Source organism: Oryzias latipes, chromosome 12 (genome assembly GCF_002234675.1).
Source record: "Oryzias latipes chromosome 12, ASM223467v1".
In the NCBI taxonomy this organism is placed as follows: Eukaryota; Metazoa; Chordata; class Actinopteri; order Beloniformes; family Adrianichthyidae; genus Oryzias; species Oryzias latipes.
Window position 1 is genome coordinate 13,651,953 of NC_019870.2, and position 18,345 is coordinate 13,670,297.

The window sequence follows — 18,345 nt, forward strand, 5'->3', positions numbered from 1 at the left end:
ATTTACAGAGCCATGGAATAATCCACAGAGAGGCATCAGAACAAGGCTTTCTGCTTGTTTTTAAGAATCTCTCAAAGAAAAACTTAACTCCGCCCTGCCGGCCTTAATCAGTGACCCTCTTGATAATCACTCTCCACTTCTGCATTTAACCTTGTGTTCCTAATGGCACCGTTTCTTTAGCACCCCTATTACACAAATCTATATTTAGACCTAAATGGTAAGCGGTCTGCACTTCTCTACCTTGGTTTGTACCTTGCTGCCTATGCACTGCCTATTAGCTACTCGGTGAAAAAGACAACATTTAGAAGACGCAATGTCATTTGGCATCTAAAAAACAGATGTTTTCACTTGTTGGTTTTAAATTAAAAATAGTAAAAGTGAAAAAAGTATTTTGAAATTGAGCAGCTCTTTTTTTATATTTTTCTGCATAAAAAATTATATTAAACCTGCACATATCCATAGAACTGGAAATAATTCATGATAGGGCAGAAAAGAGTTGTTAAAAAGGTTAAAAAGTGATGGAAAAGTCCTCATCCGACACAAAAAATTATCCATACTATCTGCATGTCCTGTGTGTTTATCTCTTCACTGCTAAAAATAAGGCAAACTTTGAATCAGCTGATGTTTTAGTGTAAAGTTCAAATGTAAAACTATTACTTTGCTGCCATCATGTGTTAAAAGCTGGCACAGCAGAGTTAATAAAAAAATAAAAAAATAAAAAAATGCACAGAGCAGTCCAATGTATAATTTGGTTTGTCTTAATAGAGCCCCCTCTAACAAATAAAGGAGCCCTAGACTGACAGAAGTGGTAGAGACCACTGGTCTGTTAAAAAAAAAACAAAAAACACTGCAGCAGTGGGAAGTATAAGCATCATTTCCTAAAGAAAACCCACACATGCACAAGGTAAACATTCAAACTCCACTCAGGAACATCCCAGCTGGGATTTGAACCATGGCCTTCTTTTTCACTGAGAGGCGAGAGCACTAGTCACTGTGCAGCCCTAAGGATCTACAAACCTAAAAAAAATGGCAAGATCTAGCTTGACACATTTGACTGTGGAACTAAACCTGTGTCATAATCTTTGTTTACTAGAAGAAATGTTCATTTGAAAAAAAAAAGTTGAAAAAGAAGATCTGATTTTTAATGTTAAATAGTGATTTATTAAAATGTACAAATGATTTACCATTTTTAACAGACACAATTTACACTAAATACTATACAAATACTATACCAAATACTATACCAAATACTATACAATACTAAATACTATACAATACTATACAAACATTTCTGTTTAGCCGTGTATATGACTGAAAGGTCCTACCTGCACTTTTCTTTCCTTTCCTTCCTTTATTTTTAAATCAATTTTCAATATTTTTTTTTCTTTTCTTTTAAAGTAAATTTTACGTTGATTATTTCTATGATGTATTGTGATTTCAATGCATTTTTCTGTTTTGTGAAGTACCTTGAATTACTTTGTGTACAAATTGTGCTATACAAATAAACTTGCCTTGCCTTGCCTTACAATAAATATACTATGGGCCTATATAAACCCACACAATTAAATTTGTAGTTTTGCTTCTTCTCTTTATCTACAATGCAAATATATGCTTACTGCCGCCTAATGTACCGGAGTGTATTAAATTAAGCCTTTCTGCATTACATTCAGTGTCAGTAAAGAATTTAGGTAAAAAGTCCCTCAAGTTAAAGTGTTAAAATTTAATTCATGACAAAATTTATTCTTATTTTGTTTTATTCTGGAAAGATGTCTTGTTGGGTCTAATATCAAAGAATACACAAAAGGACTCTGGTTTAATTTTAAATCTCTTGCTCATTTTGGCCAAATTTCATATTAAAAAATGTAAATTCTCTGGTCGAAAAACCCTGTTTCATCGTTTTCTTTGCTGAGTTAAATCTGTATATTTTAGTAATTCAGAGAAGCAAAAAGCAATCAAAACCTTGTCTGTATGGGAGAGATTCAACATTTTCTCGTAAAGTTTAACTCCCTGGCTTATTTCTATTTTTCATTCTTGTTTGGTTTTTTTTTTATACATATGTGTATTTGATATTAGCAATTGTGTTATTATTGCATACCTGAATGTGAATTTTTGTAAAATGGCATAATGTGAAATAAAGTTTATTAAAAAAATTTGGTAAAAAGTTATGTTCATGTGTATAATTTTTATAAAAATTGACAAATCATATAACGGTGTGCTACTACTGCAACTTATACAGCAATTATGATATTAACAATAAGTATTATGATTATTGTTAAATAAATAAATCAAATAAATAAATGGTTCTATGTGTTTGCTCTTCTTTTCTGGAAACCTTTGCTGGAGCCGATCTCCCGCTGATAGATCTGTTCAAACTGAAGCCAAATCTCTATCTATAAAACTTTTGCTTAAAAAAAAAACAAAAAACAAAAAAAAGAAACATTCCTCGAGTGAATGGCATGTTTGGGCAAAATATGGTGATAACATGAAACGTGACATTTGAAACATACACACAAAAAAGCTGAGCAGTTTCTCAAGTCTTGAAACCAATTAGCTATGTTATTTTACAGGCCAATAGGTAATATTAGGCCTATACGTTGGAATTGTAATCCTTAAACCTGGATCTTGAGAAACTTAATCTGGAATTCTTGGAGGAAATTTAATTAAACAGCCGGTTTAGCTCGTGCTGGTTTGCGGCGCCCTCCCTCCGTGAAACCAGGGTTCGACTCCGGGCTGCTCCCTATTCCCTTCTCCACCCCTGTGCCGGTTCCAAGCCCGGTTTGAGAAGGTTGCGTCAGGAAGGGCATCCGGCGTAAAACATTGCCAAGTTTACCATGCGACTTGTTCGCTGTGGCGACCCCTGATGGGAGAAGCCGAAAGAGGAAGAAGAAAGAGCCTTAAGGCTCTGGGACCAAAATTGTCACTTTGTAAATAAACTGGCAAAAAAAGTATTTTTATCATTTTAATCATATACGAGTTTAAAACACTTATACCAATTTCTGAAAAACAAAAATAAAATTTAATTAAAAAAGTAGCATTTGGCGTGAGATATGAGGAATCTCTGTCTTTTCCGATTTCTAAAAAGGGATTTTTTTATTTTGCTAATATATCAAATGTTGCCTAAAAACCGTTTGACTTTAAGTTTTTCTTGTTCTTGCTTCTGTTAACCAAACCAAACAAGTGGCAACATGCGGAGCAAATGAAAGAAAGCCGCCTACCACATCCATAATTCAAAGGAAGCCTTTCCCAAATTTGCGTCGTCATGGTGACGGTTGTTGCGGAAGTGGCCAGCGAGCTTTGCGTCGCAGAAGAGACCTGCTGTTCTTGACTGCACCGGCGGTGACAGGATCTTTGTGGGAGACTTTTGTCTGGATATGGGTTGTTCTGAAACATGATCCGATGATATTCCAGCCTGTTGCTATTCCGGTTCCATTGCAACAAGCCTTTAAATCCCTTTAACGCTATATAAACAGAGGAGAGCTGTTTGGAGCCATGGGTTCACTCCAGTCCTCTCCAAGCCATCAGGACTACGTTGATTTGGCAGAGAAAACCGGCTGTGAGTTGTCTTTCATAGTATTTCCATTTGGATTCTTGTATTTACGGTTATAATTTAGAAGAACATCGATTTCAACTTTATATAAACAAGGAAAGCTCATTTGAATAAGGCTATATAAAACAATGATTTAGTGCAGTAAATGTTTTTGCAAAAGTGTTAGGTAATGCAAGCATGTGCAATTTTTAAAAAATATTGTTTTTACCAAATGTGTTTATTATGTGTTTGTATGGATCTTACCTGGAGCCGGTTTTAAATGGGGCAGTGTTTACATAGAATGTGAATATGTAAATGAACTTGGAGAGCTAAACAAGTGTTTGGTTTTGTACATTTATAAGCTACTCCTCCATTTCTGTTCACAACTTTATAAGGTTCCCTCCTTTTGTTTCTGTTTTTAGTTTCGTTTGAACAGATTTCCATCTTGCATAAAAGGTTCAAGCAGCTGAGCCACAATGAAGACAAACTGAGGTAACCTCATCCATGCAGGTTCAGAGTAGTGCTTAATGACAGTGCTTCATCCACTCATTAACTGTTTTTTGTTTCTTTCTTTTTTTTATTGATTGAGTTTAGTCCTCCACCTATCTTAAGTCTTGGCCCACTTTCATTGGAATTGGAAACCTGCTCAACAAGTTGGCTCAGATTACATTGTAACGTGTGTTTCTATTCCCTCAGGAGAGAACACTTTGGTCAAATCACAGATCTACATGCCAATCCCATCCGTGAACAGATCGTTGAAGCTTTCTTTGACAGAAGGTAACATTCGGCTGTCAATCCAAAATAAACAATCATTTAATTAGTCTTAAAATAATACACTATAGTTTTTGGATTTGGGAATTGTTTATTTCAAGAAAGCAAGCCAAAAATAAAGCTAAACAAGACAAACAACAGAAATATACAATATATCTTTCCATTGATATATGAAATGTAGGATAACAAGTCATAACTTGATTGGAAAATATTTTCTGTATATATATATATACATATATGTACAACCATATCCAGTTGTGAACTCTTAATCCTAAATAAATATTACAGTAGGTCTTGTACACACAGAAAATGACACATTGAAGCCATTAAACATGTATTAATATTATATTTTCAAACTGATTATACAATACATTCACTTAGAATTTAAGTCCTGCAAATGGTTAAAAATATTTTAAAGGAAAAGAAAGACAAATATATTCTAATGTAAAAAACATGCCACTAGATCCCATTCCTTATTACACTGTAACAAGTTAATCACAAGAGACTGATTGCTAAAAGGAAATATTCAATAAGGCAATGTTTTTCTGCAATCAGTTGTACTATTAAAGGCAACAAAACACATTTTCTCATGTATTAAAATCATCTAACAATGTATTTTTTAAAATGTTCAGTTTTATTTTTGGCAAGCCCTTTGGCAGCATTGATTTACTGCCATAATTCCTGTGAAAAGGATTGCGCTGCTTCAGGAGCTCTTGTCAAAACCAAATTTAAAACAACTTTATTGGGCAACATTCAAACACATTCTTATACACAGAAACCTGAAGGAGGTACCAGTGGTCTTTTCATCATGTCCTTTTCAACCAAAATCAGAAACTTGTGTTGTTTATCAAGGATAACGTTTCTGTAAAAACCACAGGAGTTCATCAGAAATTCACCTCTAAGTTGTGTGCAGGACTGTCCACTATATTTTCTACATCACAAATACAATTTATTTTAAACAGCATTTTTTCGTCTGCTCCTGATTCACAACGATTTGAAAGTAATTTTAAGCAAATTTTCTTATCCTCCATCATAAGAAAAAAGACCACAATGACATAAAAACACCAAAAAACACTATTTTTAACCAGGTGGGTCTTTAAGTGTCAAGTTGATCCAAGTAAAATTAAACTTTTCAAATTTAATTTCTTATAATTAAAACGTATTTTGATAGTAAATTTCAGTAAAACTAGAAACTGAAAAGAAACTACATGTGAAAGAGCATTCTGATCCTCTTTAAGCCCCTAAGCCTACTTTTCTCAACAACATAGGTTATAGTATATTTATCTGAATAAATGCTTTACAATTGGACCTTCTTATTAAAAAGTAAACCTTCAGTTATGTCTTTAAACTATGTTCCTGTCACAAAAACGTAACCATTCCCAAATATTATTTAGATAGTTAATGAGACAATAAGAAAATAAATTCTAAAACACACAAAAACAGCAAAACACTTCTTCTGTAATTGAGTTTTCACCATTTATGTTTTCTGACTTTTGTATTCTTTTTTTTCTTTTTCTTTTTTTACAGAAACTTCTATCAGGAAATTGAGGAACCAGTCAGCGAGATAAGCTTTGAAAACTTCCTGGTGGTCATGTCTAACTTCAGGCCACCGTCAGATAACATGTCACAAGAAAAGCTTGTAAAAGTCAGGAAGGAGAAGCTGAGATGTGCGTCTTATTATGAAAAACGTATACAAGCCTGACCTTGTTACAAATCTTAAAGTAAACGCTGTTTAATTTCCAACAGTTTTGTTCAACATGCACGACACGGACAAAGATGGAACCATCACCCTTGAAGAATACAGACATGTAAGCGTTTGTTCCCTTGTATTATTAGATGAAAAGTCTAGAGAGGAGTCAGAAGCTGTCTCAATATTTAGATATTTGGTTTGAGTTCTGCTGCTTTTTTAGTGAATGTTTGTTTGAGCATTTGTTTACATGCATCCAGGTTGTGGAAGAGCTGTTATCTTACTATGAGGCGCTGGAGACTGAGACAGCCAGAGGAATTGCTGATGCAGCCATGTTGGAGGTGGCCAGTATCACAAGAGGCCACATGGTGTGTAAGCTGAGTGACTCACAAAATTCACCAGAAAAACATCTTTCCTGCACCAAGTGTTGTGAAACTTGCAAGCAGAAGCTGTTTATGAAAAGGCAAGACCTCACTGCCTATCTATGTAGCCACAAAGGGGCCCAATTGTGAGTCTCCCTGTGCTGGTCCCCAGCCCGGATGAAATGCAGGGTTGTGTCAGGAAGGGCATCCAGCGTAAAACTCTGTGTGGATCAGTGAAAGCTGATTCAATGTGGCGACCACTGAGGAGATGTGCTAAAAGGTGAACAACAGCATGTCCTCCATTATGAGAAAAATTCTACAAGAAACTGTTATAAACACCAATAACCCAATTTTCACTAGGGGAGAAGGAAAAATCGATTAGACGAGCAGCTCTGCATCACACAAAACAACTACAAGATCTCGCAAGAACCATCTCGTGTTAAATATTCAGTCAGCTTCGCAGTTTTTGTTGTTATGAGACATGTACTACCTACAGAACCTTATTGGTTAAGGTACATTCATTCTATGTTTTTTTTTTCTTATACTGAAAAACATTTTGTTGTGTAAATCGGACAATGCTGACTGTTCTCTTTAAGATCAAGTATATCTTAATATATCAACAGAAAAGCACTGTGAATTTGCTACTGCAAAAGCAACTTGTGGATGAGATACAGTTGCAGTGCTTAACGTTGTGATAATTAAATAAAAGGAATTTTACCATTTTGTTACAATGAAAGGCATATTAATATTGAAAAATTGTTCTGGTTTAGTCTCTGGATTTACTGCAATATGTATTGAATTATGAGACATATATCGTGATATGTATTGTATTGCTAGAATCTTGCCAATATACAGCCCTAATTTTCTCTGGAGTGGGACTTGCAATGGGTCACATTAACTGCTGAAACTTCCTAAATTAAAGCTACAACCTGAACTAGTTAAAGAGAATTCACAACTTTCATAAACATCCATTTCTGATGAGAATGGGGTTTTGGTGTTTTTTAACATCTGCTTGTGGCATTTATCTGATGATGGAGGACATATATGAAGAAAATTAAGCTTAAATTGCATTCCTCTGTATTTCTTTATTTGTTACGAAAATACAACGGGAAGGCCACAACCTCCCTGCTCTGCTCCATTTTAATGCATCCACTTGTAGACGATTAGATCCATGTACGTCTCCATTTTCCTTGTCTGAGCTATTATCTGGCTTAAAACTGTACGGCTTGATAGGTCCGATGTTGCTCGTTATTTTTATTGTACCAGTAATGTTAGGTTCGGATTCTGAGGGGTTGTAAGATAGCGGGAGAGGATGTAAACAGAGAGGGGGGCGGGGTTGCCCAGCGCCAAAGGTCCTGCACACAACCCAGAGGCGAATTTCTAATTAACTAGAAGATGACACCGATTTTTTGAGTTGGGGTAAAAACGTTATAATCATCATTAAAAGACCAATGGGAATGCTTTGACAACAGATCAAAAGATAATCAGAGTTGGTCTTTAAACAGCTGGATAAAGTTTAAGTAATTAAAATAAAACTACTTCTAAGGATCTTTTATTATAAACTGTAGGAAACTGCTATAGGAAAACAAGAATTGTATTTTGAGTTAGAATTCACATGAAGTTGTAGTTTGTTTTTCTTTGGTTTAACTGAGTATATTTTTTTGACACACAGGAACCTGATGAATTCTATGAGGGAATCACATTTGAGCACTTTCTGAAGGTAGGTAAATAGAGTATAAATCAATACATTCATGCACAAAGTCTTTTGCTACACCTAACAAGCCAACATACTACTATGAAGGGAACACTTTTGATGATAAGAAAGAACCATCAGTGGTAAAAACAATCTCTTATTTCACAGCTTCTGGAGGGCTTTGACATTGAGTCAAGAATGAATATTCGCTTCATGAACATGGACACCACAACCCTGTGTAAGTTAGAATGTCGCAATAAAGTATGCAGTGAATAAACCAAATATCAGATGATAAAAACCTATTATGCCTTTAGTGTAGCATGGACAGTTTCTTTTTCCCTCTGCTCTGTTGCTCCCACTGCAGGTCTGCCTTATGCATATTTGAAAAGCTATGCAATATATCCAAAGATATCAAATATATTTAATTTATTACAATCATTGTTCAGCTCAAATGTACCTCTATTTTAGACATGTCTAGAAGGAATCAAATGTTAATATCTGTGAATGGATACCAGCGATAATACACACAGGTGCTGAAAAACCTTAGGAAATAATGTTCAGGGAAGTAAAAGTTTGTTACATCTATAAGTGTCCAATAATACAAAATATATGAATGTATTTTGTTTTATGTTACAATTAATCAGCGCATAAACACCCCAATGTGTTTAAACAAATAAAAAACATGTGAATTTGACCTGTCTTCCCCTAATTTTTCCTAAAATATGCTGTGATATAAGGTCTCTGCAGAATATGTGCATATATGTGAATGTAGTGAGACTACACAACATCCTTTTCAATGATTAATTCATTAATAGAGCCTTCAACTCCTGGTTAATTTGTGGTTAGGGTCCTTCCGAGGCCAAAAAATGGATATTTCCATTTAACAATAAACGTATCAATAAAGCAAGTGTGAATAGAAATGTTTGAACGTGGTGAGATCTTTTAAGAAAATAGGATATATAAAGTGCTGAACAACAAAAAAGTAGGTGATGAAAATCAACTGAAATGGGAAGTTAATGTTATTTTTACAATAAAACCAGTGCTGTTAAAGTTAAAGATTCCCTGTCACTGTTGAGGAAGAGGCAAAAAATGAGCTTTAAGAAAAACAAGAGATGTGCTGTAAATATGAATCAGTAATAAGAGCTGTTTTTCTATTTGGTCTTTTCAAAATAAAAGTTTGATGTTCCTACTCATGTTCTGTTGTTGAAGGCTGCCCTCTAGAGGCGAAAATGTTACTATTGATGAATATGCACCTGTTCGTTTAAAAAAAAATAAAATAAAAATACCCTTTGTGTCATTTTCTCATTGCAATCTCTTTTCGTCACATGAGACAATCTGTTTTCTCCTCTTTATAGGTTTTTTAACAACGTATCGTGGAGTTAAGAGTTGGCCCTTTCAATTGTACTTTTGGTAAAAGGTGCAATACTTTTTGTTTCTGCATGCCAATTTGTCGTTCACCTTTAGTTTATTGCTAAATAAACTGTAAGAATTTTTTTTAAGCAAGAAAAATAAGCATTTTGTGATAGTCTTAGTCCAAATGAAATCCTGTCTAAAAAAAGTAAGAGTCAAACAAATTAATAATGCAGACTAAAGACTAAATGTACCCTAAAGTGCCCTTTGTGTGCTTTTAATAAAACTATGTTATAAAAAGGAACTTGAGACATGACCTACAGTGAATCCTTGCCTACTTCCAGTTTTCCGTAAAGCTTGTGACTTGAGGAAAGTCCGCCTAAGAACTGCCTGATTTTGGTAAAAAATGTTGTCATTCAGCATTTTTTAAAACGCCAACCATATCGTCATCCTCTGATAATAACTCATCCAAAGAAGTGCCCTATTAAGAAGTCATTCTCTGTTTTTCCCCCCACCCTCAGTTTTAGACACCTGCATGTCCATCTAAGGATTCAAGCATGACCACAGTAATAAAAATATTTAAAGTTATCTCAGACACACCCACGCCTTGTGACTGACCAGACAGCTCGTCAGTTTCATGAAATCTTTCCTATCTGATGCAGCCTGCTGTTAAACACATGCGTCACTGTGATCTGACATTACACAGTCAGCGTCTCAGGAGCTTCCTGATTCCCATTTAGTTCTTTGACGGACAGTCTGAGTAGAAAACAGCATATGATGCTGTTAAAAAAAAAGCAGTTTAAAAAATAGAAGTTGTTCATCTAGAAATGGGTTTTTATTTTAAAGTAAAGCTTAACAAGAAAGTCTCTTAAATAACTATATATATTTATTTATTTATTTACAGTGTTTCTGTTAGTCACACAGCCATGAAGACGAATCAGAGGGGATAGAAAGCAAAGTGTAGGTCTACACCATAGAGCTTTTTTGCATTACATATTCAAAAATCTGACACAGGCGCTTGAACATTACGTTTTCTGCAAATAAATATTAAATACCATAAATAATCTCCATATTACTGATGTACCAGCCATCCTTATGATTCCCTTTTAAGTCCTTATTAGCCAAGTGTGTAAAGTGCTGTTGGTAAACATACAGCCTTGAGGCCAGTTGTCTTCTCGTTTTTTTCAGAACAGTGCATTTGTCTTCATCCTTCTTCTACAGACCTTGCCTCTGAAACTCTTAAATTCTTTAGAAACGTTTGACGTGAATTCCTTGTAGGTCTTCAAGACCATGCAGCCGTAGACCTTCTGCTGGAAGACATTCAAAGGTGGGGGTAGTGTTGTCGGCCCACCTGCTGGCTCCGGTAGAGGCAGGTTTGGGAAGGCACGATGGTAGAAGTCATTTATGGAAAGAGCTAGATTCCTGCTGTTGGCGCTGACGCCAAGGAGCTTGGACAGCATGGGGCTCGTGGGCAGCTGTAAGTCCGTCTGCTGTTCGTAGACTCTCTTTAAATGTGGAATGAAGGACTGTAGATGCGTGTAAATGCTGGATATTCTCTCTGAGGCTTCCAGTCCAGAGATGTTGGGGTCAGGGATGTTGTTGACTGGTGCTGTGCATAAGAATTCAGATCCTTCTCCTTGAGAAGCTTTCTAAACAAAACAAAACACTTCCTTTTAAATATGAACCAATATTCAGACAATATTTTGCTCTATTTAAGGTGCATGTCGGTACTTACATATATTATGAAGAGCTCACTTGCTTCTGACTGGACTACTTTAGCAAGTTTGAAAGTCCGCTGCAGAGTTTTCCTACATGGTTGGTTTCTGCTCGCTCCCACCATTCTTGTTGAATGAACAGCCATCAGTAGCAGGAAAGAGAGTAACGCTGAGGAAAAGGAACTGGTCAGTTGTGGTTATATTACCCCACATTAGTTTAGGGGAACTTCATACTAACCGCAAAAACTATCAAATTAAACTATTTACCTACATACATTCTTATCAGAAAGCAAGTGAAAAGTCCCCTAAAGTTCCATGTTGTAAAAACATACCAGAGAAAATGCCCAGAAGTTAGTGCAGAGAGCAAATAACTGTACCTAGTTTCATAGCTGTGTTAAGTTACAAAAAGTGTAGACAATAAGATGCATTTCATTGAAGCAAATAGAAGAAAAAGTGCAGATACTTACTTGCTATTGATTTCATAGATTTTTTTAAATGCATATTCTTTGCATGACCATTCATTCTTCCCTCGATCTCACAGGCGAATTGAAGACCTATCATAATCACACTCCTTTAAAAACTTCTTGAAAACCACACATTTGTCATAGGAGGAAATGACGTGGTCTTTGTGAGGCGGCAAAGTTTCCCAGAATTTCTTCCTCTCTCTGAGACGTGCATTTTTTTTTCTCTTTTCATTCTTGTTTTTAAGTAAAATAAGATTGAAAATGTCCTCTTGTGTTTGTTTCATGCACTGACATGTCTGGGCATCGTCCAAGCCTTATGACAAAACATTGTTTGTAAACCAAATTCAAAAATTCGATTCTTGTACTGACAATTATTCAAAAAAGGGTCATGCTTTACTTCTGTGGGAGTTAAACACATGCAGATGAGGTGCAGTTGAGTCACTTGAATTATATGCATTTGAGGAAAAATAAACTAATGCTTACATGGAAAACCCTTTGACACTTTTCTCCAGTGTCCTTTACAGCACCCTCTACAGAGCAAGTGGTGTGTTCACTAAACAGGTAAAATAAATGCTTTTTTAAATATTATAATTTTATTTTTATTTTTTTACTGAAATCATATCTGAAGTACAAAGGGAAAAGCACATGGTTGCTCAGATCAGGTAATGGTAGAAATGGGAAAAGTGCAAGAAACAGCCAACTACTGCTGATTTTCACACTGCTTGAGGGGTTTAAGTGAAAGATCTGCAAAAAAAAAAATTTCTTATCTTTTTTGGGGTATTATTTACAAAGTATGTCGATTACGAATGCAAAAAGTACTTTGGATGTTTGTCGGTGTAGTCATTGCAGATTCTCAAACCACGTATTTCTTTTTTTGCTCAAATATTTTCATGTGGGCATTTTCACAGGAAGCTGGCAGGGTCACAGGAAATACGTTTCACAATAGAACTTTCATGCTCATGCAGTTGGACAGATGTAAAGCAGATGCCTTAGTATCACTAGAGCCTTTTAAAAATGTGAACTTTTGACATGCAGGAGTCTTGTGAGTGTGAATTTGTTGTGACACAACCAGATATTGCATCTGCAAGCGGTTTGCTGACGCAGTAATGCATGCGTGGGGATAAACATTGCTCAAACGGGGGCTTTTAGGTGTTGTCTGATATAACAGTCACATCCGTGAATGCTGAAGTAAAAAAAAAAGGGTGGTCAGTTCTGCCGAAAATTAATCATTCTGCTTTGAACTTAACTGGATTGATAAAAGCAGAAATATAAAAATGAGAAGCAGACAAATTTCAAAGTAAAACAATTTCTCAAAAACAGGTCATTCATGAAAAGCCTTTGCAAGAAAAAAACAACAATGCAGCCAAATGTGTCTTTTCATGTTTTGTGAGTTGCTGCACTTTTCCATGTGAATCACAGAAGGCATTTAAACCGCGGGACAGACATTGGCAGCATGTAAAGGAATGTAGACATTTTACTGATGTGTTGCTAACCAGTTACTTTTTCTGTGACCTCATGGTTCCTGTTTGCATTTTTTTTCCAACCTAAATTAGTACGAAGCATGACACATAATTGGGTTAACATGACGTTTTCTAATTTAAATTTTCATGTTTAACAGTTAATAAGTGTTACCCCTAAAGGAATAAAGCGGGTTAAGAAAATGGATGAAGGGTACTGCACTGATGTAGGAAACCTCCCTAAAAACCATTTTAACCATCAAGAAACTTTTTTAACCTGCAAATAAAGGGGAAATATATATAAATATGGAATTTTCTCTCTGACCTGCGCACTTAGTTACACAAAATCCTTTGACATTGCATAGGAAGTAAACACATTAAAGAAGGGGTGTAGGTTAAATTGTTTGATGGGCGACCAATCAACTATGTCTTTGAACTAATTTAAAGTCCCATTGCCTGTCATGCACCTATGTGTGAAATGTGCTCTCCACATCTGACCCATCTCTCACCTTTGACCCTTTAATGCTGATTGTCAAGCAAGGAGGGTTCCAATTTTAAACAGTTTTAGAAATGACTCGGCTTTGGATTTGAACTCACAAATACCTACCACAAGGTCACTGAGCTGAGCTTAATAATATCAAATGCAGATGTACTGTTACATGAGCATTCATTCATCTTCTTCTTAACCGTTTATTCCCTTTCGGGGTCACGGGGTTGCCGGCGCCTATCCTGGCCACTTGGGCGTAGGCAAGGGATACCCTGGATTGGTCGCACAGTCTGTTGCAGGGTGGAATATCCTCAATCACACATCCATTCACTCTCACACTCACGGACAATTTAGAGTTGCCAATCAACCTATGTAGCATGTTTTTGGATGGTGGGAGGAAGCCGGAGATCCTGGAGAAAACCCACGCATGCACGGGGAGAACATGCAAACTTCACACAGAAAGGTCCCCCATTGGTGTTGTGTTTTTCATGTCCCCCAGCCGGGACTTGAACTGGGGGCCTTCTTGCTGTGAGGCAAGAGCGTTAACCACTGCGCCACCGTGCAGCCTGTTACATGAGCATTTAATTGCAATGGCATGCTTTCTTTACATAGAAAGCAAATGCATCTAAACATGTTTTTACCCATATTACTATCAATTTTTTAATTTTCTAAAGTTTGAGGTTTTTGCACTGGATGCCCTTCCTGACACAACCCTGTATTTTACCTGAGCTGTGGACCGGCACAGGGAGACTCAGACATGGGCAGTTAGGCAGTAACATGAAGGGTCATTTTCAAGGACTCACACTGGATGAAACTCATTGCGCCACCTGGACGAACCCTGGTTTTCCATGTGCCAGTCCTTCACGCAAACAATTTAACTATCCAGCCGCTCCATGTGTCTATAAATGTGTTTTTTTAAGTAAAAAACACATTAATAGTACTAGTTCTACTAGATTTAAGTGCAGCTTTTGATACTGTTGATCACCTGATCCTTGTAAACCGACTTAAAAGTCTTGGCCTTTCAGGGACTGTTCTAAAGTGGTTCTCTCATGGATCTCATAGAGAGAAACTTTATGGTAAGCATGGACACACACTTTTCTGGGGTCCATGCAATTAATTGTGGTGTGCCTCAAGGTTCCATCCTTGGCCCCTTGCTTTTTAACATTTACATGCTTCCTCTGGGGAATGTCATCAGAAGCCACAACATCAGTTTTCATAGCTATGCTGATGATACAAAGCTGCACATAGCTATGTCTCCTGATGACACAAGACCAATAGAAGCACCTTTTAACTGTTGTGAAATTATGAATGGCAAATCATTTTCTGCATCTCAACCAGGAAAAGACTGAAATTTTTAGCTATCGGTCCTGAAGCTAAGAGAGAGAAACAGTTTCTGAAGTTGAAAGAACTTTCATTAAGCCATTCAGAAACAGTCAGAAACCTGGGCCTTATCTTCGACTCAAAGCTAACTTTTATCCCCCATTTAAAACAGGTGGTTAAAACTTTTTTTTATCATCTTAGAAATCTGGCTAGGCCACTGCTCTCTCTTGCTAATATGGAGATGCCAATGCATGCTTTTATCATCAGTAAAATTAATTACTGTAATGCCCTGCTCACTGGTCTTCCAAAAACTAACATTAAGAACCTACAGCTTCTCCAAAATACTGCTGCATGAGTTCTCACCAAGACCAGGAGGCGGGCTCACATCACCCCAATTTTAAAATCCCAGCATTGGCTCCCCATATGCTTCAGGATTGATTTTAAGATACTTTTAACAGTTTTTGCATGTCTTAACAGTCTTGCCCCTTCCCTATTTATCCAGTCTTTTAGTAAAGTATGACCCATCGCGGACCCTGAGATCCTCTGCCACTGGTCTATAAACCATTCAATCGGTAAAAACCAAAACCTACGGAGAGGCCCCTGTTTATGGAACAGTCTGCCAGAGGACCTGAGAGCATTGATCCTTTTAACAAAAGGCTCAAGACCTATCTTTTAACCTGGCTTTTTGCTAATTTTTACTACTTTTATTTATCTATTTAGTTATTCCTTTATTTATTTATTTATTTAATCTTGTTTTATGAACTTCTAATAGATTTTTAATGTGTTATTTTAATTTACCTTATTTCAATGTTTTATTGTTTATTGTTTTTAACAATATGTATACTTTTTCATTCTCATTTTAATTTTAATTTTTACTTCCGGTGCTTCCGGTGCTTCCTCAGTTGGGACCTCTCCCTCTAGGTCAGCTGCTGTTCTAGATGGGAACCTGCATCACTGCTTAGCTGTGGTGGAGCGGTCCCCGCCTGTGATGCTGCATTTGGCTGGTTATGCAGCTGTTCACAGAGAGGGAGGTTCCAATTATTAGTGTTTCCAACATCTTGTTTTCATGCTCAGCCTGTCATTGTCTTTCCCCATCAGTTAGGGGGTGGGAGATGTGAAAGAAGTGGGGGGCAGTGTGTAGGTACGGGGAGGGGGGCCCTATATATTTTTTTTTCTTTTTGTGCTTGTTAATTTTAATTCTCATGCTTGTTTTTATATTATTTATTTTGTTTTGTTTAACCCTTATGTGGTGTTCGGGTCTGTGGGACCCGTTTTCATTTTTTATCAAAAGAAAAATGATACAATTAATTAATTTTTCAAACTCAGACTCACTGGCCTTGGCTCATTTTCTGTGAAGAACATATATCAGAATACATTTTTAATGACCACACACCGTATACCCCCCCCAACACATTTATATTACATATAAGATGTTCGGGTCCACTGGACCCGGGGCTAATAGAAGTGTGGATAGAAGTGTGAAATTGATGTTTTATGTACCTACACTCTGTCCTCCACCTGTCTGGGCCTGCTGTGTGTGTGTGGGTGTGTGTCGGTGTGTGTGTGTGTGTGACCAATGAGAAAGAGAGAGAGAGAGTGGCAGAGAGAGAAAGATTCACTGTAAATGTGAGTTCTGTTTCTGCACCTGCGGTTCCCGCACAAGGTTGCAACATTGTTAAAATAATTCAAGAATCAACTCTGTTTGCTCTCGTTCTCCCGCACATTTGACCATTTGACTTTCTTGCGGGAATCTTTAATATCTCGCTCTTTATCTGCTACAAATTGGAGGCGGGACACGTTAAATATAGCTTTGCCAGTGTGGTTTCTTATCACAACTGATCAAAATGGCCAAAAGGCTTTCTGCGCAGAGGGCCCTGGAATTGATTTTAGAAGAGAGAGACGTTTTTGATGATGATGTATAGGGAGACGATTCAGAAGAGGAGGTTTCAGAATTAGAGGATCACATTTCTGAAAATTCAGAGTCTGACAGTGACTTTGAAGAAGATGATTAGATTGGGGCGGCCGTGGAGCAGCGGTCGGGTGGTTGGCCCATGATCCTAAGATTGCAGGTTCAATTCCCGCCTTGCACGCCCATGAGTCGAAGTGTCCTTGGGCAAGACACTGAACCCCACCTTGCCTCTGGTGGTAGGCGGGCGCCTGTGTTTGGCAGCGGAGCCGCCACCAGTGTCTGAATGTGTGAGTGAATGTGTGTGTCACTGGGTGAATGGGTCTGTGACTGTAAAGCCCTTTGTCCTTGTTGGAAGAAAGGCGCTATATAAGTATACGCCATTTACCATTTAGATTGAGCATCAGCCAGTTCCAAAACGAAGCCATCAGCACCCAGCCACAGGACCAGGCCATCAGCAGCCAGGACCATGTGTTGTACAGGCTAGTGGCTAGAAGGCCATGTGTTCAATGGGGCTGATGTGTTGTCTTGACTAATAGGTTTACTCTATGTGTTCAGCTTGTGTTGTGCACCTGAATGGGTTCAGTTTCTGTGTTCAAATAAATAAAAGTCAGTAGTTTTAATTGATTTTCTTTATCACGTTTTAAATAATGAGTTATGAATGTGATCTAACAAAGGTAAAGGGCAAATATTAAGGGCAAATATTAACCAAATATACTGATTGTAAATGGATGAGGTAAACATCTGTCGAGTATTTTAACATCAAAGTGTTTGATTGTGAGGCATTAAAAACCACAACATGCAACGGGTCCACCAGACCGACGAACACTGGCTGAGTAACAACAATATGAACACCACACAAGGGTTAATATAAAGCACTTTGTTTTATGCTTTTATATGAAAAGTGCTTTATAAATAAAGTTTGATTTGATTGAAAAAGCATGATTCTAGTGTTTTAAAGATTTGTGATCAGTTTGTAAAAAGAAATCAAATGTGAAGCTGGATCTAAAAGTTAGCTAAAAGAGGAGCTTTTTCACACCTTTTGTGCTGATATGTCTTGTAAACAAAACCTCCAAAATAGTTTCAGGTGTTCTGACATGACCTCTATGTATTTCACTGTGTTTTCAAGTTTAAAGTGCAGTAAACATTTTGTTGTCTAACCACTGACTACATTAGAAAAAACTTGGGGAACTCGGCACACCAAAACCCTGGCAGCAATACTTCAGGTAAATCCAAACCACTCTTTAACCATCCCCGGGGCTTTCCAGTAACCTAGGAGGATAAAAGAGGTTGTGGTGAGCCAGGCGACTGCTGCAGGTGTGGTGCTGCAGAGGTTGACTCTTCAAGGAAACTCTCATAGCATTCCTCCCAGAATGCACATACATGCAAATCCTAACAAAACAAAAACACTATTAAGGTCAGAAATGAATGAGGCTGAAATTAAGCACATGCTCTGCACTTCAAGTTCTCTTATTTTCTATTTTAGGTTTGTAGGTTAACTCTAACAAACAGGAACTACTATATAGGTAATGACGGTCTTTTCACACAACAGAAAAGAAAAGTAAAAGGCCCCATGCCACATAAAAGGGGCATTGCAAAGAACTCTA

The 18,345-nt window shown here is 37.0% G+C and overlaps 2 protein-coding genes across 3 annotated transcripts; one reads left to right on the forward strand and one right to left on the reverse strand.

The window, feature by feature from the left end:
- Positions 1 to 3,262: 3,262 nt before the first annotated feature.
- On the forward strand, positions 3,263 to 9,326 carry LOC101165904 (calcineurin B homologous protein 3). The gene is made up of 8 exons (XM_004074783.4): positions 3,263 to 3,553; positions 3,949 to 4,018; positions 4,223 to 4,303; positions 5,825 to 5,964; positions 6,044 to 6,105; positions 6,245 to 6,352; positions 8,019 to 8,066; positions 8,208 to 9,326. Exons 1-8 carry the CDS (start codon positions 3,490 to 3,492, stop codon positions 8,313 to 8,315), a joined length of 681 nt encoding a protein of 226 aa, XP_004074831.1. The 5' UTR covers positions 3,263 to 3,489; the 3' UTR covers positions 8,316 to 9,326.
- Positions 9,327 to 10,262: 936 nt separating this feature from the next.
- lif (leukemia inhibitory factor) lies at positions 10,263 to 18,268 on the reverse strand. 2 transcript variants are annotated; one of them, XM_023960355.1, is made up of 4 exons: positions 17,900 to 18,268; positions 11,572 to 12,751; positions 11,125 to 11,273; positions 10,267 to 11,038 (listed from the first exon to the last, which is right to left on the reverse strand). In XM_023960355.1, the coding sequence occupies exons 2-4, from the start codon at positions 11,663 to 11,665 to the stop codon at positions 10,574 to 10,576; spliced, it is 708 nt and encodes a 235-aa protein (XP_023816123.1). In that variant the 5' UTR covers positions 11,666 to 12,751; positions 17,900 to 18,268; the 3' UTR covers positions 10,267 to 10,573.
- Between the last annotated feature and the right edge of the window lie 77 nt (positions 18,269 to 18,345).